Below are 24900 nucleotides of genomic sequence, written 5' to 3' on the forward strand. Positions count from 1 at the left end.
TATATGTCCCACATTTAGTAAGCAGATTTTGTCCTGGTTGGGGGCAGGGGATGCAGGAATTACTATGTGACAAAATTATTGAAAACATAGAAGGAAGACTATTGTTATGTAAAATTCAAATAGCATGGTAAATTCACATGTACATTTACTTAGTAGAAGTCTGTGGCTTTTTGTAGATTTGGTACTTTCTATCCCACACGTAGGTAGCACATTTACCAGTACCATAAAACTTTTAATAGTGCTTTTTAGTAGTGTATTGTATCTATATATGTATTTTACTTTTGAGAAAACATTTTGGACCTGTGACTTGATGTATGGTTTGGGCAGAGCATCATACATCTACAAAAACCCGTGCCTTTCCGTGTACGAAAAGTATGTGTAAATCCAACTGGAATGCATTGTGTTTGTATTATGCATAATATCTAACTATCATTGATAGCCTAAAAACATGTAAATATAGGGCAATTTAGTTGGTGTTTGCTCGGCTGTTGCATTTTATAGGATTGAGTTTCTCTGCAGCCCCCAAGTGCAATTGGCCATTAGACCCCCAGGTCTGTTACAAGTGTTGCAACTTGCTAAAGATTTCACTTCTGTCGCATCATTATAAATAGGGGTGCCAAGACAGCCAATGCATCAGATTCCCCAGTATACAGCATAAAAAGGAATATTTGTAAGAAAAAGAGTTGTTCTATTTCATCACTTGTTAATTATATGGTTGTTGGCCTGCCAAAATGTAGCAAAAATTGCAATTAATGATCTATCTGCTAGGTGTCAGCAAAGGTTCTTTTTTAAGTAACATTCATCCATGCATTCATATGGATTTGGTTTCAAGGGGTGTGGGGGAGTGAAAGACCTTTAAACTGGTTGCTAACTGTAATACTAGTCAAAAGCTCCTGCTCTCAGCAATGCTGGAGAGATCATTATAGCGTCTGTTTGACTGAACACTGGGCTATTATTTTTGTTTTATGGTTACTGTATATTAATAACTATAAAATACAGAATGAACCAGCAAACACAATAATAAAACAAATATCTCACAGCTGCAGCAAGTTAAAATTCCCATAGACTGTATTATTATTGTGATGATGATGATGATGATGATGCCACTCATCTGATTGGGTTGACCCAGCTACTCTGGACAGCTCCCAACAAAAAATAGTAAAAGCACAATACGTACAACATCACACACTAAAAACTTTTTTAAAACCACATAACTGTTTATCTGTTTGACATCTGCTGGGAGGGCTTTCCACAGGACGACACCATTACTGATTTTTTTGTTTGTTTATCGAGGTTGACAAAATGTGCTGAGAGTTGTGAAACTACAGCTATTAGTTGTTTCCTAACATTTTTATCTTGATTTTCCTCTCAGGAGCTCAAGGCTGTGTACATTGTCTTCCCCCTCCCCTTTTTATCTTCTTAATAGCCCTGTGAGGTAGGCTAGAGATGGTTGGTTGTTCAGACACCAAACTTGTGAAACTGCTCATACTAGAGTACTTTCTGCTTGTTGTTATTTATCAGCCTTGCCAAAGCTTTTCCTTATTTGCTTTGGTATTTCTCTGTAAATATCAGGACTGTTAAATGTTGCAGAGAAAGCAAGGAGGCTGCTTTTCTGACTTCCATGGGAAGCTGGCAAGCAGAGATACTATAACACAAGCATTTCTGTTGTACATATACTTTTCTGCTGTCACAGTTGCCTTTCTGCTGGGAGAAATGTGTGTCTACCTGTCCTGGTTCTCTCACTATCCTCCTTTGCAAAGGAACAGCAGACATTTAATCACTGCATCTAACTAGGTGTCTTACCTTACTTCAGAACTGCTGTCACAATTTCTAGTGTGGGTCCACACTGCAACAACCATACATTAGTCAGAAATAAGCCCCATTGAATACAATGGGGATTGTTCCGTGATCAGTATATACAGGATTGCAGTATGAATTGGTTACTCTTAAAGCTGCTGCATAGGTCCAAAAACCTAAATTTGCAGGCTGATGGGAAAATATCCCTCCCTCCCATACCTTATCTACTTATTTCCAGAGTATGGAATACAGGGGAGGGATATCAAGTGAATTAGGACATGGGATATCAGGGTTAAGTTCAAAACATAGCCACCAAGCTCACTGTATGACCTTGGGCCAGCCTCTGTATCTAACGTACCTCACCCTAACCCAGGCGTCCCCAAACTTCGGCCCTCCAGAAGTTTTGGACTACAATTCCCATCATCCCTGACCACTGGTCCTCTTAGCTAGGGATCATGGGAGTTGTAGGCCAAAACATCTGGAGGGCTGCAGTTTGGGGATGACTGCCCTAACCCATCCCCTGAACCACTCTACATTTTGTAGTAGCATATAAAGTGCTATGAAACCAATAACAACAGTACTAACATCTTAAAGATAGGAATAAAAAGATGGCATAAGCTTTCTTGCGCTTTCTTGAGTTTATTTATTAATACTGTATGTTTACTAGCCTTTAAAATGTTTTTAGACTATTGTTTCATTTTTGCTCTAAACCATGGCAAATTGGCTACCCTCTGATTGAAAGCGTATCAGAGGAATGTACCCATCACCATACAATAAGCTTGTTGCAGAGAGGATGGATTTTAAATCAGGTTTCAAGCTCCTTGGCTAGACAGGTTTGAGAGACTGAAGAGAGCACAAGTGTGGTGTAGTGGTTAGAGTGTTGGACCTGGGATCTGGGAAAACAGGGTTCAAATCCTCACTTGGCCTTGGAGCTAATTGGGTGACCTTGGACCAGTCACTGCCTCTCAAAGCCATGTACCCCACCTAGACCTCCTTTGAGAAAAAGGTGGGATATAACTGCAGTCAGTCAGTCAGTCAGTCAGTCAGTCAGTCAATCAATCAATCAATCAAGTGTGTGTAAAGACAAGATTCTTGACAATTGACTTCAGAGAAGGAAAATGAGCAGTGGAGTAAACTGTTACCACAACCAAATCTTCATAGCCACCACAGTCTTTTATCACATGTTTGAGCAGGAGGAATCATGATGAGAAACACTGATCCTCAAAAATAAAGGGCTTCAGCAAGAGTAGGCTGCATCTGTCTACTGAATCAGGAACCTCTTTTTTGTTATCTAGTATGTAAGATGAATCCACAACCAAACAGTAACTTCAGCCTGTATAAACCTCCTGTGAAGATGTGAGGGAACAGAGAACCATGAATCTCACCTTGAGCTGTTTGGAGGATGTGACATTCATGATTCCCATGTTATCCTAACAGCTTAACACAGGCATCCCCAAACTGTGGCCCTCCAGATGTTTTGGACTACAATTCCCATCTTCCCCCATCACTGGTCCTGTTAGCTAGGGATCATGGGAGTTGTAGGCCAAAACATCTGCAGTTTGGGGATGCCTGGCTTAACATAAATTCTGTCAAACCGGATCCATTTTGTAAAAACAAGAGTCACAATTTGTCCATGGTGCTTGCTCATACAAAAAGGCTGGAGGTCAGTGAAGCCATAGCAAATAAAACAGCAGGACTGCTCAGGAATCAGACCCGCTTCTGAGGCCCAGCTGTTTAGGTGTGGCTTTCAAGGAAACAGCACTGAGCATGATCTGAGATTATTTTGGATAGGTCTACCCCACTACTACCCTGCTTCTCCAAAAATAAGCCGTAGCCATAAAATAAGCCGTAGCAGGATTTTTAAGTATTCAAGGTATATAAGCCATACCCTGAAAATAAGACATAGTGATGGGCGCAGCAGCAATGCTGGCCGCGGCAGGAGGAGGAGGAGGAAAAAAATAAGACATCCCCTGAAAATAAGCCATAGTGTGGTTTTTTGAGGAAAAATAAATATAAGACGGTGTCTTATTTTCGGAGAAACATGGTAGGTCTGCCTTAGGGTTGTACTATAGCTGTATGCTAATTCTTGTGTCCTGATTGCTTGGAATGTCTTCATGGTCACAGGAGGGGGCAGGAACTTGTAGAACAGCTATGCCTAATACTAGTAAAATGCTGGTTTTTCACGTAGTTACTCTGTTTGGAGGACAGATGGGAGGAACCTCTGACTATAACAGTCGTTTTGGATTAGGATTGGATGAGCAGTGTAGAGAGCTGATTGGCCAGAGAACAGGTGATATTTTGGCCTTTGCATAATTCAGACAAAGCATCAAGCATGGTAGTAGATTGCGAACAGGCAGATATTGTGTCTTCTGGGTAGTAAAGGTTTTTGAACCTCTTAAATTCACCCTTGACACCTTCATCGTGTTTCCCATACCTCTCTTTTCTTATTCATGGGGCCCCTCCTGACATCCTTTATATACTTGCTTGTTGAATAACTTCTCTCATCTTCTTGTGTTCCCCAGTTTGTCAAGAAGAGGGGTGGTTGTATTATTTTACAGTTACAAAAGAAACCCTCTGGAGCATATATTTTTCAAGTGCCATATGGAGGCTGGAAGAGGAGAGACAGAATATTGTATAATATATGGAATGGGAAGTGTGACTTGCTGTCTTTGTTAATCTCTACCACTCTAAAAAAGAATGCTGTGGAGAGATGAAATCTCTCCAATAATGTGATTATAGTTATCAAACCTTATACATTACTTACTATTAAGATATTAAATAATTTTATTGGAGGTGGAAAATGCAGTGCCTTCTATTTCTTTGAAAAAAATTTGTACAACTTCTGTTAAGAGAAAATTATTTTATTTCTGTAATGGAAGCAGAAAAAAATCACATTACAAAATAGCTTGATTTTTGACCTTGTACACGAGCATGTTGATGAATGTATGATTGTTACATAAAGTTTATTTTTTTTAAAAAATCCCCATATTATCCATTAAGCAGCATGCTAGTGCTCAAGGTCGCTATCAAGAAACTAATGCTCGTGTGAAAATGTTTTAACTACGTAATGTTGCATTTTGCATTTCTGTCCCTTATCAGTGATTTATTATGACTTGGGTGGTGTCTTTCTATGTGCTGTGGATTTCCCCCCCCCCTGTATTATGTAGCAATATATCTCAATATTTTCTATTTAGTTATTTATAGAATTTCTATACCTCCCTTCATCTGAGGATCACAAATATTTCTATTTACGCCTGAAATAATGTTGTAGACAGTATGTAAAACACACTAGTGAAACACAGTGGATAATGGTAGATTATACTGGCTCAAGAGTTAACTTTGCCTTGTAAGAAGCTTTCTTTTGAAGCCAATAGATTGCTTGTTAAAATCTAATTGCAATGGGTGACAAGCAGCTTTGGGAGTGCGGGGGCAGGGCGGAGGGGAAGGGAGTCACAGCGGAAGATGGGTGATTTTCAGGTGAGTCACAGCCAAGGAGAGGAAGTTCACCTTCCCCTCCCAAGCTCACTTCTTTCTCAAAAAAAAACCACCCACCCATCCTCCACATCAGTTAAGTTTTTTATTGGCTCCCACAGAAGGCTGCTTTCAAGTGTAATTGTAGTCGTGTGTGTGTTTTCATTGAAGGTCACAGCTGAGATGGGGAGTTTTAAGGTTCTCACCACTGCAGTTAGGACTAAAAAAAAGCCCCCCTCCCAGCTGAATGTAGGATTGGAAAAATGTTAACTCTACTAGTCATATAACATTTTAAGAAGGTTCCCCTCCACTCTTTCTGGATATGAAGCCTCAATATTCCATAAGGTAGGTTTATATTGCCCTGTTTATTTTGCACATATTTCTAATCCAAAAAGTGAGATACTTCTGGCAAAGACCCTTCTGCTGTATAAAGGAATTGTGCATTCAGAAGGTGCTCTATTTCAGGCATCCCCAAACTGCGGCCCTCCAGATGTTTTGGCCTACAACTCCCATGATCCCTAGCTAAGAGGACCAGTGGTCAGGGATGATGGGAATTGTAGTCCAAAACATCTGGAGGGCCAAAGTTTGGGGATGCCTGCTCTATTTCCTGTGCTTTCCTGGACAGGGGCATTTCCACCTGGTTGGTAGGTGTAATAACTTTTTTTCAGGCTGAATGTTGCTGTCCATGTTGGGCAACTTTCCAGATGTAATTGGTGGGTGGGACCAGAGGCAAAAATTGTTGTTATTAGAGCAATAGGGGTACAGTACACTTCATCCCAGCCATGCAAAAGTGAGAAATTTCTAAATACACCCACATTTCTTCATTCAGGAAAGCAAGGGGCATTATCACCATTCAGGAGTATATAGGTTGTGAGCATGATGCATGGCCAGTGGACCGTCCCACAGCCTGAGGTAAAGTGCTGTGGAAGAGGAATTTCCTCATTTCAATGCAAAGCACCGTGGATGAAATATTTAATCATTTAAAGTCTTTGTCCCAGGTGAAATGGCTTCTGTGAAACTTGTCTGTGCCCTCATATCTTCATTTGGCTATGTGAGAGGAAAACCTGTTGTTGGAATGCATGCTTGTAAGCATGTTCACACTGATGAAATTCAGATGCCTAAGTTAAAGCTCGCTAATCTGTTTGGCAAGAGGAACCATAAATTTAAAAACACTTTTTTCATAATTCTGCAGTTTTTGTAAAATGTACAATTGGGATGGCATAGTACTTGGGACTAGCTGGGGTGGTAGTGGTTTTCCTGTCAGTTTTCCTCTTTTCCCCTCCTTTCCTGTGCTTGTCTCTTAAAAGAAAACAAACAAAAACAAACCTTTTATTAGGTGGTGGGTTGGGGTGTTTTTTTGGCCTTTTTCTGTAAGTCTTTCTCAATACTTTTGCTCTCAGTACTGTCGGGGAGAGGGTCAGGTTGACTCCTATGATTGGCCTGATTTTGTAGAAATGATGAAGACTCTCAAGGGCATGGAGCTCAATGGTTCCCATAATCAACACAGAATGGGAATGCCGTTTTCTTTGGTCCTGCAACACAGGATTTCCTGTTCTGCCCTCTCCCTCTCTTCTCATATTAGTTGGTGGTGTGTGTGTGTGTGTGTGTATGTATGTAGCTGGCGGAACCCTTCCAACAACCCAGCATGGCCGGTGGTGAGGGATAATGGGAGAACTGCAACATCTGGAGGTCCACATGTTCTCTATCCCTGCCCTAGACAATATGATAATAGAAAATAGGTGTTAGCAATTATAGTGCCAATGCACAACTGATGCAGAATTGTTTCGTTGTGCTGCTCTGCCATGGTGCTGGGCTCACAAGAAATATGTACTGAAAAATAATGATGGTCTTAATCCTATGTATGCTTTCTTGAGAGTAAGCCCCATCGAACTCTGTGGAATTTTATTCTGAGCAGATACACATAGGATGTGCTGTAAGTAAATGATTGGGTAGAAAAAGTCAATCTGACATATTCTTCAAGCATTTAGAACTTCAACTAAAAATGCTACGGGTTTTGTTTTGTTTTTAAACCAAACCTGTTGAATACAACTTCATTTTGACAAAAACATACAGCTGATCAATTCAATCTGTTAGAATTGCATCTCATCAATATAGAAAATAATTTGTGAAGAAACCATAGGTGAGTTATGGAATACTATATTTTGAAATATGCCTGCTTTTTTTGTATATGTCCCCTTCTTTGAGTAGTCATTGTGTGAATTGTATTAGCCAACTTAAGTTGAGATGTCATGAAAGTATACCATTCCTCAGTTATTTGGCTGACTGCTGAAAATATATTGAACCAAGATGAACGGGCTAATGCTCCGTCTTACTATTATGAACACTGCAGAATACCAGTGATTAATTTAAAGCATGTAATATGGAAACCTAGAACCAAAACTGAATAGAAATGAACAAGTCTGAAATTTGCTGTACAGATGTGGGTGGCTGATAATTTTGGGCACCTTTCCCCATCTACATCTCATTTACTTACTATGTGGAACTGGTCATGTGCCATGAAGATTGTTTCTCTTCCCATTGCTCTTCCCAGCTTTATGTTGTTGATGTAGCTGTATAGCTAGTAATTTAACAAAATACTGTCCACCAGGTGTGGGAAAGAGCTGATTGTATTGTAATACCAGATTGTTGCTTAATTCATATGGAACATAACCTAGCACATGGAAAGTATTATAAATCTATTTACCATGTGGCTGGTCTGATGATAACATTGTATTAAATTCCCAGGTGAAGCAATTTAAGCAATTGCTTTGCCATGTGTGGCCCATGGAAATTAACTTCTCGTATGATTTAGTAATAGGCTAACTTCATTGTTATGCTCAGATTAGTAGTTTAGCAGAATTCTTATAGTTGTGGCTACATGTACTCTGCTACACATGTAAAATTACACACTGGGGTGGTGCTGCAGATCACAGTTCTTAATTAGTTTAAGCTGAATTAATTCATTTCATTTCTAATTTGACTGTGTTTGCCTGTGAATATATTCAGTTCAGTTGGGAAATGTTAAGACTTGGGTCAAGCAGACAGATTGTTTAAAGCCAAATTGCCAGACAGAACTGAGCAAGTGTATCTGTTTGAACAGGGCTTTAAGAGAATCAGTATGCAAAAATCCTGTTCCTTTACCAAGTGATGTCTGCCTGGAATCAAATTGTTCCTTGGTGTAAGGTCTGTGTATTGTGGTACATTTAAAGTAGCTACTGGAACAGTCTTTGAACAGTCTGAGCCTGCTATCTGTGTTTTTGTGGACTTTTAAGGTTATGGATGATTATAAACCAGACTTTGTGGCTTCTTTGCTCTGTGTTCTGAACCTCATAAAAAGGTATAGTAGGTTTAGTATCCAGAATTATGAACTTCCAACTTACTCATCTGCATTAGGCTTGTTAACTCAATAACCATTTTACTTCCGGATTTGAGGTCACATCTCACCAGATTTTAGCCCACTTCTATTCGGAATATGAACTTGGTGTAAATTTTCTTCACCATTTGGTAGGATGGGTGCAAGAACTGACCTTATAAGCTATTGCACGCACATCATGGTAATGCTTGTAAACTTTTATGTTCACCAAACTAAACTATGCCTAGAACTACAAAACTCAGCCAGTTGACCAATCTATTCACTTGAGGAGAGAGAGCATGCCTACTTCTAGGTTGATTTCTTTTCTTTGGAAGGGCAGTGAATAATGTTTTGTATCGTCTAGATGGCACTGTACATTTGGTAGGCATTTGAGTTTGCAGTTCCAGAGAGTTGTCCTAAAGACTTGGCTCATTTAGCAGGTATCTGCTTGGTTTTCTTAATGCTTTTAAAATGCAGCACTCTTGTTAAGCTGAATTGAGATAACCTTGCCCCATTGCTGTGCAAAACTATACTGTACCTTTCTCTTGAACTATAAGCAAATCGTATGTGTATTTCTGTGGCTAGTAGAATTAAGCAGCACTTTTGTGAGCACAATGCATCTTGCGCATGCACACACACACACACACACACACACAGAGAGAGAGAGAGAGAGAGAGAGAGAGAGAGAGAGAGAGAGAGAGAGAGAGAGAGAGAGAGCTAGGATGGGACTTGTGTTTGACAGCCCTTTGCTGGGCAGAATCTGTATATAGGAACTTTTAAGCTCATATCGAGCTGCCCAGAAAAGGCATTGGATTACAGAATCTGTAAAGCTTCTGTCTCTTCCAGAAACATACATATAAAGTAGCAGTAGACAGTGGTAACTGACAACTAAGACTAAAAATGTTGACAATTTCTTGATTTGCCTGGTTAGCTTATGTATAGAAGTCATTAACTATTTATAAAATGCATTATGAATTGGGTTCCTTCAAACTGTAGCAGTGTGTGTGACATTTTCCAGCACAAACTATTATGCCTGAATTTGGCTACAGTACAAATTTACACTAAATACAGAATGGTGAAATTAGGAGCATAAGGCACCTTTTATAATTGTTACAATAAAAGTGAAATCCTATACACATCTACACAGAAGTAAGTCTAATTGAGTTTATCTGGCTTACTCGCAGGTAAGTGGGCATAGAATTGCACTGTAGAATGTGTTCTGCTGCTATTTCTAGTGATGATCTGTTTCATTTAGGGATGCTAGTAAGATTATTTGAAGTTATTATTTTAAAGACAAATGAGAGTACTGTATTGATATTTTAGCTAGATTCTGAGAGAACAAATGGGCACTTTAGTTCAAAGGCCTGGTCTTTTATGTGATCAATTCATTTTGGGATGAAATTGTGATCAAAAGTAGTATCAAATTATTTATTAATGAATATGGCAGAGTCGGACCTAATTGTAGTCAAAAGGTTTAGTTGTTCTATAAAACTGCTTCTTTTATAATTGAGAGAGATCATGATAATAAAGGGACCGTGACAATAAATGTTAGCTGAGCTATTGATGTAGATTATATTGAACTAAAACAAATTTACAACAAAATCTCCACAGAACACAAAGCTCTGTCAAAACAATGTATTTTTTTTCAAAGTGAACAGATTTCTATTTGGATAGATGCTGTTTTATAGACCCAGTGACCACCTCTAGGTTTTAGAAACTTGGGATAAGGCAGACAAGTGCCAAAAGATGCCTGGAGAATTACCACATACATTTTTTTTTAAAAAAAATACATTACTTATTGCTAGTGCTATGTGTTCTTATCTGTATTGCAAAAAGTATATTTCAAATCCAGGGGTCAATATATTCTGGTTTAGCAGCCAACGTTACTGTTCATAGCTGCATATTTTGTTGGCACTCACAGAGGAGCTCCATGACTTCATGATCTCTGTTGAATCACCATTGCTGCTCCCATATGTCTGTGTGAACTTTTGCACTTGGAAGCCTGCTCTACTTTTGTAGAATCCTGGTCAGGGTTTCAAATTGCACATGGAGTGAACCTGAGTAGAAAAGGCTCCCTGTTTGCAGATGAGGGAGGACTGATATTTTTTATTGATGATATCTTTAATTTATTAATTGCTTTCTACACAATCTACTCAAGGCAATGTACCATAAAAACTGGGGGAAAACAGCCAAAAACTGGGGGGAAAACAGCCAATGCAACTAAAACAATACAAAATAGACCCACTGGAAAGACAGATCCTAAAGCTGAGGCTCCAATACTTTGGCCACCTCATGAGAAGAGAAGACTCCCTGGCAAAGACCCTGATGTTTGGAAAGATTGAGGGCACTAGGAGAAGGGGACGATGCAGGACGAGATGGTTGGACAGTGTTCTTGAAGCTACAAACATGAGTTTGACCAAGCTGCGGGAGGCAATGGAAGACAGGAGTGCCTGGCGCGCTCTGGTCCATGGGGTCACAAAGAGTCGGACACGACTAAATGACTAAACAAATCCAGCTAAGCAAACATTTTGGAACAAACTTGTCTTCAGCTGTTTCCAGAAAGTGCAGGTAGTGGGAGCCTGTCATATCTCAACAGGAATGCTGTTCCACAGAACACAATGGCCTGACTAAAAGCCCTGTGCCAAGTTATTGTGGAGTAGGCCTCTGAGAACTTTAGAGCTTGCAGCAGAAACTTTCCAACCGACTGCAGTGATCTACTGGATATATAAGAGATATGGTGGTCTCTCAAATAACCTGTTCCTGAACTGTATAGGAATGTTAATACCTATATGTTAGCACCAACACCTTGGTCTGGTTGCAGACTGGGCGTTCAAATCTTACAAGCAAGGTGTGATACATTGGTGACAGTTTGTCCCCCCCAATCAACCTAGCTGCTGCATTTTGCATCAGCTGCAGCCTCTAGCCTAGAGTCCCACAAAGAACACATTACAGTAATCCAGCTGTGAGTTTGTCAGTGCATAAACAGTGGTCAAGCTATCCCATCCACGAACAGCCATAAATGCTTTAGCAAAAGGCCCTCAGAGCCACTGAGGCAGAAGTTGGCAAAAGGCAGTCCTAGCCACTGAGGTTACATCATTGAGTGACAGAGGTGGTTTCAGGAGTGCCCCCAAACTACACACTTGTTGCTTCAGGGAGAGTAAGACCACATCGAGGGCAGGAAATTTTTACTAATTTTTACTAATTTATTGGAACCAGTCCCCAACTGCATCCAGATACTCAAGGCCATTCCTGCTTCAGATGTAACAAAGAAATAGAGTTGGGTATCATCCCCCTATTTATGACACTTTGCTCCAAAATTCCTAATGGCTTCATGTAGATGGTAATATCCCCTTTCATGCAGTGGTAATCTCACGAGATGAAATAAGTACTGTTTCAACCTTCTCCAAAGCCCAGCATGATGAAATATCCCCCAACTCTTCTCACAGGAACTTGAAGAGGGCTGGGTTATTATTTCATGTCACAGTAAAATATACACCTGTCTGAGTTTTCTCCTGCTAATGCTGGGAGGTGTGTGAACATATGAAGCTGCTTTAAGCCTATTCAGACTACTGATTCATCAAGTGGCTAGATTCTAGTTCAATACCATCTACTCTGACTAACAGTTGCTATGCAAGGTATCAAGCTGTGTCCTTTCTAAACCTACATCCTAAGATTCTTTAAGCTGGATATGTGGGAAATTGAATCTGAGACCTTGTCTATGCAAACCATATGCTTTATCACTGAGCTACAGCTCCCTCCCTTTTATGGTGGAATGGCAGTGCCTCTGACAACCAGGTTCATAGACTTGGTCAAATCCCCATTAGTCACAATTGAATTTCCATGAGCTACCCAGTCACAATACTGAACCCAAGCTACATGGTTGTTTTTTTAAAGAGCCTGCTTACATGTCCAAAGCAGCCACAATGTAAGCCAGGGTCTGGCTTGGAATTCTTGAGCTCTTACTTACTTCACCAACCCTTTATTAGGAATTACAAATTCTTGAGCTCTTCTTGAGACAAAGAGGATGCTGGGAGGAAATTGTGGGGGGATGCACAGAGAAGAGCACACTGCCTGCTTTTCTCAATCTGTCTGGGGTTGTTTTTTAAAAATTATCTCGTGTGTAATTATGTTTACTCATCATCTTCTCAGTCCCTAGAGACAATTAGCTACTCAAGAAGAAATAATAAAATAGACAGGGGGCAGTTAGTGGCTTCTGCTTCCCTGTGTGTTTGCCTGTTATCCCCTCTGGCCTTTACTACTTTTCTCTGAGGGAGCTTTTGAATTCTCAAGAGACAGAGCCTGTTTTATATGTGACTTGCTGTGATCAATGTAATGTGTATTTAGGCTGTAAGCCTTGTGCACACATGCACACCTCATTTTCCTTGATGCAAAAAGCACTTGTTCCTTTCCAAACCTGGACAGTGAATTAAGAGGAAGTTAAACTAAAATCTTTCCCAGCTGTGTGTGTGTGTGTGTGTGTGTGTGTGTGTGTGTGTGTGTGATGAGTATACTCTGGTGCAGGCTTGAAAGAGCACACACAATTAGTCCACTTGCTTAATGGGCAATGCAGGCTATTTTCATATCATTGTGGTTGCATATCTGTAACGGCACAAATACCATTACTATTGGTAGCTATTGACCGTCTATGGTTAAACTTAATCTTAAACTGAAAATCTTAAATGGAAAAGAAAGATTGGATCATGTATTGACATGCATTTGTAACTTCTTTCCTTGTCTGATGTATATCAAACAAAAAATAGGATAATATCATAATTGAGCAATCTATGCCAATTTGTTGGCTTTTTGGTGAAAAAAGAGAAAAACAAAACCCATCTCCATATGATATTCTTGCATACTGCAGAGTGTTTTAGTCCCCCATAGTGATGAAATGAATAATTTAAACAGGCAGCTCTGATACCACAGCCTCTTTAAAGGTTCCCATTTCCTTTAATGCTGTAGAGACTGCTTTTACTTGGTTAATATGAAACTGCTGTGTCTGAGATATCCAAATAGTAAAAAAAGGGGGTAGGATATGCTATGTCCATTATACAAGTTCTATGGTTTGTATGACTGAGGCTTTAGTATATATACTCTGTTGAATACTAGGGGTTTCATAATGTTAAGGGTGCCACAAATAATTAACCATTGAAATTAAAAGAAATCTAAAACTTACAGTTTGCTTGCTAGGTGAAATATTAACTGCTTTCTCATTTGGCATTTTGTTTGTAAATTGATCGGCTTGAAAGTTTTTCTTTTGTCTTGAAAGTTGAAAATTGATATACTGTATCAGATTTAAATTCAATAAATTGAATTGCCAGCTAAATTTGCAAACCTGTTTTCAAATAAGGGAGAAAAATGTAAAACATTGGAAATAAAATTAGTTTACATGTTCAGGATTACATTCTGCATTTTGAATTCAAGCCTCAGCTTTAATCTTGCTTCCAAGGGTGGGGTGGGGGGCACCAAATTGTAACAATTAATGCAGTGTGGTAGCTTGAGCACAGACCGGTTCACATGAGGGCCAGGAAAGAGTGAGACCTTTCAAATATTGTGCTTGAAAGTTTATTTTAAAGCTAGCTTTCCCCCCAGTCATGTTATAATTTTTCAGTTTTTAAGTAATAGGTTTTTCATATGCTTGACTACTGAATGCTGTTACATGCTCAACTTTCATTTGGCACATTCCCAGAAGCTAGCTAGGTGTCTTGCATGGAAAGCTCAATGTTAGGATTCCCCGGTTGCCTCACACACCATGGGAAAAGACCAAATACATCAAAAGGATTTTGAACAAAGCTGCAATTTTTATCACATCTAGTTTAATCCAATAAGAATTGCCCGGTATGATGCCTTGCAATCTAATCTGTGTTAGTATCCCGGTGCAGGAAGGAGATTGTTTAATCATGGATGCCTGCCTCCAATTGAGGAAAAGGCAGTGCATCAGTTCTCCCCAAAGCAGCAGCTCATGAAGATCTCTTACAATCCAGTTTAGCTGAACCCCCCCCCCCCAAAAAAGCTAACCCTTGTTTGTCTGCATGCTTTCTTCCCTTTTGGAGCACTGAGTTCACTATGTGATTATAATCAACTGGATTTCAGGCTTTGTGTTTGGCCTTTTGAGACGTAACAGTTCTTTGTTTAAAAGTTTCTAATACAGTATAGGAAGGAAACTGAATAGGATAAAAAAAAATCTCCCCTGGTCTTATTGATTTGTTGTTTTGATATTTGCACTTCCATTCTTGGTATATCCATACCAAATATAAAGATTAGATTGTAATTCCTGCTTGCTCTCCAATATAAGATCACTTCTCTGTGACCTGGCGTATATCCAAGAGGTTCACATAATCAGACATTTGGTTAAACAGTGTTAGGGAAGTGTGAAATGACATAGGGCTCAGTTGGTTTGAGGGAGGGAATTCAGTGAATGAAAATCAGGATTTGGGGCTTGCTCCTATTGAACTTAATGAGAAAAACTTTTTCTGTGTATGCTGTGCTTTGCGAGCTTCATTTTGGGGAAGGGATTTAATTTAAATATCCCGCCAAAAGTGCTGGTAATTTCTATATTGCATTTGACATCCTGTTGTCAAAACTACTTTGTGATAACTTTCTTTAGAGATTTTTTTCATCAAATGGGTATCCATTAGAGGGCTCTCGAGGTTTTGAGATGATCAGCCTTGATAGTGATGACTCCGGAGCCTTGCTTGCTCACATTTTTTCCCCCTTTCTCTTTTTGTTTTACAGAAAAGGTCACGGATTGCCTACAGTGACGAGGTGCGGAATGAGCTCCTAGGGGATGATGGGAATTCCTCAGAGATCCAGGTAGGATGCTAATCAAGAAGCCCTAGTGGGTGGCTGGAGGGTGAAGGAGGTCATTGGCACACTGGGCTTCTCAAGCTGCTCCTTAACAGCATTAGTAACAACTCATGTGGAAGTGATACTGTTTAATGCAAAGCTGGGGTCTTAATCAACTTCAAAATGTTTCTTGGAGATCTTACAATTTAACCCTTTACCTTGTGATCGCTGTCTGCTGTCTTTTCTTTTTTTTAAAAAAAGCGGGGGGAATCTTTTCTTCTCTTCTTCTTTATTATTTGGTACTTAAGGAATAACTTGAAACACAATGTTTGCCGACAAAGCCAAGGTCTTCACCTCAAACACATGTAAAAGGAATAAAAAATTACATAATGCAGCTTTGATAAGAATGAAGCATAATTAAATCAACACTGGCAGGCAAAACAAATGAAAATGAGCTTTCAGAATCTGACAGTTTCTCTGTTTCTATGTAGGTTGTCTTTTCTGAATTGGATATTCTTCTCTTGAGTAAAGCTGCAAATTATGCCCAAAAGTATACCATTCGAATAGATACAGTATAAAATACTAGTGTTTTAAGGGAAGAACTATATGCCTGTTAATTAATCTTATTATGATCAGTGTTCATTACACTGTAACCAATGTCCTACGGTAGTAGAATCCCCCCCCCCATTATTAAAGAACAAGTATTTTCACAGCTTAACACATTATTGTATCTATATAAAGCTTTATCTATAGTTTTTTTAAGACCTGTTCACGGGTTTGCCTACTTTGAGACCTTCCTACATGAAGAAGTTAATTCAAACTTGACAGAATTAGATTGAAGTTTTAAATGCCTAATAACAAAGAAATGGTGTGTGAAGTTAGAAGAAAGTCTAATAATAAAGAAAGTTTCTTACTGATTTCAATTTGAACTTTCCTTTCATAATGTTTCTAATTCTAAAAACTTGGTAATGCTTTAATATATTTGTATGTATTAAATTATTGTTTCTTTTAACATGTGGTGTTAGCGAAGTTCTATACTTGCCATATGTTGCATAATACATTAAAATTAGCTCGTATACTTAGGATATAGTCTAAGGACCCAGCTACTGCTAATTAAGAACTTTTAAGTTTTATTGTATTGTGACGGAGTTATGCTTCATTCTATTGAAATCATTGGGACTATAAAGCATATAACTTTGGCTAGATTGTGATCCTGCCTTTATAGCCTACAGCTTCTTAATGTGCAATTATTTAATAAGGGTATTGTCCAAACTCCCCATAAGTTTGAAAGGTATTCTAAAAGTGGGCATCATTTTCAGACAAAAAAACATTGGACATTCAGATACCATGGACAAAGTTCAAACCTCAAAAAAGGAGGTTTAGGCTCCTGGATTCAAATTCCATTGCTTGTTTTCAGATTGCACAGTAAATTACAGTACATGTGACACCAGCCTTGAAAGAAAAGTTATGATAAAAACTCTAGTTTAAAACAGAGTTTATTATTTTGTAGAATACTTTTTTTACCTTTGATCTCAACCTTTAAGGAGAAACAAATTTTATCTCCTGAAAACTACTGGCTGATACTTTTTACATATGTCAGCAATATATTTGTAGATTGTGTATTTATGAAAGGAGTAAGAAACTAATTGAAATTAATTCAAGAAATATCATTCTGTGGCAAACGCTGGTCAAAATATATACGCAAGAAAATATTGTTTCTTCATTTTCCTAAATATTAACATTATATGTATATCCTAGTTTGCCAAAATTGACAGAATTGTCTTTTTTGGTGCTATTTTTCTAGAAAAAGAGGTGCTGGAACTAACCATGAATGCCTCTCTTGTTCTCTTATAATGGCAATGGCGCCCACCTGAGAGGTGCTGGAACTGAGTTTGGCAAGTTCCGGCTAAATAAAAGCCCTGGTTGTCTTTCCTGTCAGGGATATTGAACAAATGTTCTATAATACTTTATTTCTTGTTTCATGTTACTATACTACTATCCATAATGAGAAAGCACAATTATTAATCTGTATAACTCAGCTTTTTGGGGGCCTAGATTTAGAAAGCCTTATAGCTTTAGCACCCAAAGAATATATCCTTTGGGTGCTAAAGCTATAAGATTTTCTAAATCTAGGCCCCAAAAGAGCTGAGTGAAAAGTGTGAAGAATTTCAATATGCCCAATGCTCAGATTCATTTCTATAACACTAGTGTAGAACACCTTGATTTATATATTAAAAGTCGTGGATCTGTCAAATTCATTTGCTGCTGTTTGACCGTTTAATCAGGTTAAGGTTAAATTGCAGAAATGAAAGTGGTTTGTCCACCACTCTAATCCCCAAATGTAACATAAATCAATACATAAATCACTGAAAAGCAGATGCTGCATAAAAATAACTGTCTTGGGTTTTGGCAAAGTAAGAGTATTGACCTCTTCACACCACGTGATAAATATCTGAGTAGAGACTTAGCCAAGAGAACTAGAAACTTCTAAAGTCAGGGAGCTCTAGATCAGTGTCAGTAATATTAAACATATTCAGTTTTTGAGAATGTGAACTTTGTGTGTAATACATTTCAGCATATGTGATAGTGAGGAATATGTTACCTGTTGATTCACTCCGCCCAGTTGAGTTACAGAGGTATACTGGTATAACTTTTTTATTCTAGTATGTATACAGAATTGGATCTCAAATAATTTGCGCACGACTCTTAGTTGGAAACAATAAAGAATGTGAAATATTTGAAATTCTATATTGTGGCATTTTGGTTCTGTGCTGTTGACAACATTGTCTAAGATGATTTTCATGATTCGTTGCCTACTTTAAGGCAATGGCAGACCCAAGATAGGTATAGGTATTAATGTATGTAAAAGTTGCTATTCCCAGTCTGTGCTTCTTGTCTGTAAAAAGAAACATCCTTGATAGGGATAAATGGCTTTGGGCTCACTATATTCTGGATTTGGTTAATTTCTTGGCTTTGTGTTGATTAATTTTCTTCCAATTTAAATCGAGTGAAACATAATCAGATGTAGCACATTTTGCAGTACAAAGGCAGGAGGGAAAAACCGGATGGTTCATAGTTGGGTTATCTTTTCCCTCCAGGAGCACACTTTACTAATTTATAGTAAACAATTAAATGTTGTCCATTACACATCACAGAATGAGAATACACACACACACACACACACACACACACACAGTGTAGTGTTTTAAGCACTCTAGTATTTTCAGCTGGTCTTTGTAATTATGTCTGGCTGCATTCATCAAATTGCTTGAAAGGCCCAGTTGCTTCAATGCAGCAATACAGTACTAAGTTTTACCTTCCACTTAATATTTTGCGGTTACTGGAGAGGGTGGTGGGTCCGTTGTTCAGAAAAAGAAGCATATCATTCATTAATAAATCGTTTGCTTGCAAAAATATATTGGGTATATATTTGGTATTTACAAATTCCACCATTTGATATGAAACACTGTTTTCTTTCTGAAATTAGATTTGTTGGGCTAATGTGAGAAAATTCTTAATTAGACTTTTCCAGTGGGTCTAAAATGAAAAAAAAAGTACATCAAGGCAGCATATATGCTACCTATAGAACATAAATATTTTGTGGTGATATGGTTACCTAATTTTTGACAACTAAGCTCTGATAATGTAAGATTTGGACTTGCTGTGCATAAAGTGTGTCAAAACTCCAGAAACAGACCAGGGGGTGAAGTTGGTCAATTTAATTCCCCAAGATCTAAAGGAGGTCTGTATCACTTCATATAGCCCTGGCAGAGCAGATCATTACCAGTCACAAATCTGTTCGTTACATGCCGAGAGTTTATAGCAAAATAAATAGACTGTCATCACAAGTTCAGAAAATTGTGTGTTCGACCCACGATAATGTGTAAAGGGCGTTTAATAGAGTTCAGCATTTATTCGTTATCTGTATGCGGGCAGAGACGGCAGTAGCGTTATCAGCTTCTTGGGCGGGGGGGAATTCGGTAGTTCTCCATGTCACGTGACATGCCTCACAGACGTGCACGAACTCTGCGACGCAGATTTGATTCTACTCACAGCAGAAGGCTTAGCCACAAGAGATTCCACTGGTTCAAACCAGCGTAAACCAGATTTTTTTTTAGTCTACAAAGGAACAGATTACCGCTTGTATCAAATTGGAAAAAAGGAGAATCTTTGTTTCAGAAAATATGCTGATTATCATAACCTAAAATGGTGGCTACACACATTTTAATGCTGTTTGAATTTGACAAGCTTTATATAGTACATTTTTAAAATAGCAGTTGCAGAATTTCATCGAGTGCCATCATTGTTAAATGGGGGAAAATCTTTTGTTAATTTGAATGAATTTCTTTCAGTCATCATTTAAAAAAGAAAATCTGCCATTACTTAGCTTAGTTGCAAATTCTATGCAGAGCTTAAATTCAGCCATGCAGCACAAACAAGATAGAACATTTTTGTTTTGTTTGGGACCTATTGAAAAAACAAATGTGGAGCATTTTAAAACTCTCATTGACTGTGGCAGAGTGTCATGCCCCAAATGGTCTCTATTGCAAGAAAGTAGTTTTAAACTTTGGCCCTTAAAGTATCACAGCCAGCTGAGGAATAGTGACCTCAAGGGTGTGGGGGGTGGGTGGGAATAGTGCTGTGAGAAGTGAGGGGGAAGCAAGAAAGCAAATGAAAGAGTGATTCCTAGCAAAGGGCTTTAAATTTTAGGGCAGGTGGGATGGGGATGGAGAATGCCTGTGTGTTTACTTGATAGCAGGTCCTTGGTAAGCTTCTTTTCTAAAGAGCTATTAACTACAGCAGCTTCCTTTCCTAGTGATCAAGAAGCACCATCTCTTGATTTGTTTGGCAGCGATACATCTTTTAGTTTTAGAGTGACACCTAAGGGGGCATCTTCCGTTTCTTCTTTAATTGGAAACTTCCTGACTGTAGGGAAAAAAATGTTATCTATTTAAAACTAGTGCATAAATTGGTGTGGTCAGTGCAGAAGTGGCCACCTTAATTGCCAAAATAAGGTAGCCACAATGAGAGAATATTCACCCTTGTTTAGTGGCTAGCCATCATTCCTTCTGCATTTGTTGCAAATGAATAGGTGTGCTTCTTTGTACCCCAGCACAACTGGCTAATGTTCTAAATGAAGAATATTTTGAAGTATAACTGCCTAAATCAGTTGAAAGGATTCTTGCTACTGTAGTTTTGGTAAAAGTAGGCAACTAAAAGGGGGGTGGGGTTAGCAGTGATAATAACTTTTGGAGATATTCTGTAAAAGATAGTGTGGTCAAAATTATGTTATGTACATAATTCTGTCCCATTACATTAGTAAATTTGCTCATCCATTCATTTTTTAACTTAGGTACACAAGTAATATGCTATACTAAATTGCATAGGCATATTATTATTTTTAAAAGTAGCTGTGTTAAAGTAGAGCAGGCATTTGCAAGATATACACAATCTAACTGATGCCTCAGTAGCCACTTACTATAGTTATTCTGATCAAGATAATATATGAGAGAAATAAAAAGGCAGGTGTCAGTACTAAAAAATAGAAAAACATTCTGAAAACTTGTATATACAAAATCACTTCTACTGTACTATCTTAGAAGAGAGGAATAGTAAACTTGTTTTCCCCCTTTATATTATAGACTTCTATGAAGTCATTCCCCTTTATTTCATGATGGTGTCTTAGATGTGGTTTAAAAGAGAATTTCACACTATTCTCTTTGTTTAATGTGACAGTGTGAGAAAGTGATCTTTATTCGTTCAAAAAACTCTGCATGTAGTCTATGTTTAGGTTCTTTTAATGTGTTTGTCTGTGATTTTTAAATGCTAAACATGTAAACAGATAAATTGTCAATGTTAATTCTGTATCCTGTCACACAACTGATCTTTCTTTCCTGCCATTTCTTTCCTTTTTATCTTTTTTTGTGCGTTCATGTTGCAGTTGATAAAATTACGTGAAGAGGTGAGTACTTCCCTGCTTTTTGTTGTCTAGCTTTTCCTTTAAAGCTGGTTTTCCAAATCTGAAGTAGATCTTTTTGGTCATTGTTACAGGGAAATAAGTACAAAGCAAAAGATATTGATTACACTGCTTAAAAATGTTCCAGCACACACTCTCTCTCTTTTTCTTTTTTCTTTTTTCTTTCTTTCTTCCTTTTCTTTTTCCTCCTATAATAACTATACACTTACATGGGAATCCCTAGATCAAACCTTTAAAATTAACGTTCTTTGATAGCACAGAGAAAGGGGATAATTTATAGACACTGGAAAAAAGAAGAAAAACTACTATTTGATCTCTATTAGAATACCATGATCTAATCAGATCCTGTAATGATATCTGCATCACACAATCTTTGATGGAGTAAATACCTTTATATCCCAGCATTACTATAGAAGGTACTGTGTTAGGGGTGGGGGGAAAATCTCTGCTTGAAGCAGATACCAGCAATACAGCAGTATGTATACCTGCCAGCATACCAAACAGTATGAAAATACTGCATGCATGTTGAAAATAGAAGCCAGGTAGATGTACACTCAGTTGTGTCTCAGTATTTATTATTTATTTGTGCATATGCTGTGTAGAGAATGCAGATCAGAGTTCCTTTTGCTTGCGCCCTATGAAATGACCTGAAGTGGCAGCAATATGTCTAAGCAGATATAAAAAGCACCTGATGGTCATTTCCTGACAGCCATTAGTATTTATTTTTTTTAAGGTCCCCCCTCAGTCTTATTTTATAGTACAGCAAATGCTTACACTATTATTTGTGTTTTAAAAAAATCAAATTACTTTCTCTTAGAGGTTTGGTATAGTAAACGTTGCTAGGGAACCAGTTTTCTTAGGTGGCTGTGTAGTGACACCTCAGATTTCCTAGCAGCGAACGAGGGGACACAGCAAACTCTGCTTGTTTAGTCTTGCGGTTATGGTGGGTGACACGGTTGATACAATCTAAATGTGTTTAATTCAAAAGAGGTCAGAAGCAAGGGGCACTTTCAAGTGCTGATGCTCATACTTGGCGAGAATGTGGGATGTAGCGCAAGCAAAATTCAGGGGAATTTTTGGTCTAAAGATTTTCTTATTAGATTAAGATTATTTGATCAGTCATTCACTTTTAATTCCTGATTGTTATACAACTTGCAGTATAAAGGTTGGATGGGATGACGAAAGTATCACTGTAAAATGCAGCCAAACAAGCACGTCCTTGAGTTCTTTTCTAACTTCTTAATATTAATGTAGCATCATCAGTGTACACAGTGCTTTGCAGAATAACATAAGCAAAAGATAGGCTTCTGCCCCGAGGAACGTACAGTTAAAATTTTCATGGAGAGAGAAAAGAAGGAAGGAAAAAGATAGCAGAGGCAGAGAAGGGAGAGGTATGGTAATAGGAAATATATAATGGGTTTTGTTTCAGCTGTGGAATAGTCCGTAGACCGTAGTATTTGCACAGTTCTATTTTGAAAAAAACACTTAACATGGTAAGCAAGCATATGAATGTCATGATTTCTTACTTGGCCATTTCAGACTAGAGGTTCAACTTTCATAGAAGACATACATTCTATAAATAAAAATCTAAACTTTTTCCTGAGTATGTATGCATATTTTTTATAATATATAATTATAAGTTGTTGTAATATAAAGCATTCATGGAAATATATGTGACAAAGCTAATTGTAAAGGGAAAATCAAGGTTTATTAATAGATCTTATTATTAAAGTGGTTAATTAGATATAGACAATAATCCATTTTAAATTTTAGCAGACTCAAGGGGAAAAAGTAACTTTTACTGAATATCTGGACTACTTTTTTGTCAGTTTTTTAAAAAATGCCTGCCAATTACATGTATTCTGGATTGTATTTCCTTGCTGTTGGCTCACTTTGTAAGTCCTATCATTTTATCATTTTCTTGCTACAATATTTTGGGGAGCATATTAAATGCATAGCTAATAAAGGGAGTAGAAGTCAAGATCAAAGAGTAGAATGGGAAATGCAGTGCAAGCTTCACTACTGCAATTTCTAGTTACCATATTAGCTGTAGGATAAGCTGTAAAAGGAGTGGTGTTTTATATAGAGTATAAAATGCACATTAAAGCCCAAATGATGGCTATTGCAGTGATTCACCAAGGTTCTAAACTAGTCAAATAGTAAAACATCAAGGCTTTCCCAATTACAGTTCTCCTAAGGAGGTATGATCTTAAAAGCAATTGTGATTTTCCCCATACTGTTTGTTAATAAAATGTACAGTTCCTCTCATTACAAAGCTGTGTTCCAGCGCAGATGTCTTAGACAGAATTCTATGGAGGCTGTGCTGCTCTGTTTTCTTTTAGTTTCTGAGATCTCAGTTTGAATCCAGCCCACATGGAACGACTAAATCTCTAGCTGTAGCTTGCCACTTTGCAAAACTTCCGTCTGTAACTCCGTGGAGAAGCTCTTTGTGAAGCTAAAAGACAGCCTGAGTCACCCCGCACTACTTCATATACAAAAGGCAGGGGATAGGGTGGGGAAATGAATGTGGCGGGGGTGTGTGTGTAGTGGAAGTGTTGAAAGCACCAGCCGCTGATGTTAGGTCATTGCTTTTCGTGACCGAAGGAACAATATTTCTCCGAAACGGAAAAGTAAATGACACAACCACTTACAGGGGGGGGGGGGAGAGGTTTACTGTAGAATGACTTGAGTGAAAAGGACCTGAAATCAGTAGTACGGAACAGCATAGTATAATCAAATCCTTCCGTGCTGTGCTCTGGAGAAGCAGGGCATCTGATTGCTAACAGGAAAGCTAACCTGAACTTTGGATGTTCTGTGGTGGTTTTTAAATTCAATTTTGTCAATTGTGATCTTAGTAATGACAGATGCCATTTAGTAGTTGTGCTTGTGTAGTCTTGGGCAAAATATTTTTTTAAAAAAAACAATTATTAGTTTTAAAACATTTTAAAGTGATTTCTATGTGACTGGGCTGGCTTTTTAATGTACGATTATTTGCGCTGAGTCCATAAGATCTGTGTCACAGGAGTAGTAGAGTTTTTATTTTCTGTTTTGTTTTTTGTTTTTTGGTTCTCTTCTCCACCATACTCCCACCCCCACTGACCCAGCAATCTTCTTATTGGTTCTAGTGAAAGAAAGATGTCCAACTTTTGTTAGGCCAATAAGACTCAACATTTTGTACAAGCTGAGATGGTCAGCTTAATCTGAATATTTTTTCTATATACAATATTATTTTCTTATATAAGAAATGTTATTTGACTTGCTTTCAAAGACGTTTTTATACTTCTATTCTAAAATATAGGGATTCTGTCATTGTGAAATGTTCTTTTTCTTTTAAGTTATTTAATAACTAGTACTAATGATTTAAAATTGTTCCTTGGTCTTATCACACACGTCCTGTAACTTACATTATATAACGCTATTTTTAAAAATTATTTCTGCTCTTCCCTTTGTGCCATGACTGTTCCCCCTCCTCTTCCAAATATAGAATGATTTTTATTTTATTTTTTGCATTTTACTCTTA

At 38.0% G+C, this 24900-nt stretch overlaps 1 protein-coding gene across 4 annotated transcripts in view; it reads left to right on the plus strand.

Annotated features, from left to right (window-relative positions):
• The window catches only part of VTI1A (vesicle transport through interaction with t-SNAREs 1A), a 224773-nt gene that overhangs the window by 28693 nt on the left and 171180 nt on the right, over positions 1 to 24900 (plus strand). For 2 of the 4 annotated variants that reach the window (XM_035132410.2, XM_035132412.2), the window contains exons 4-5: positions 15353 to 15430; positions 21345 to 21365. In XM_035132410.2, coding sequence (XP_034988301.1) covers positions 15353 to 15430; positions 21345 to 21365 — 99 coding nt within the window. The remainder of the gene's footprint in view (positions 1 to 15352; positions 15431 to 21344; positions 21366 to 24900) is intronic. The other 2 variants (XM_035132411.2, XM_035132413.2) reach the window with 1 other exon arrangement.

This window comes from Zootoca vivipara, chromosome 5 (genome assembly GCF_963506605.1).
Source record: "Zootoca vivipara chromosome 5, rZooViv1.1, whole genome shotgun sequence".
Classification (NCBI taxonomy): Eukaryota; Metazoa; Chordata; class Lepidosauria; order Squamata; family Lacertidae; genus Zootoca; species Zootoca vivipara.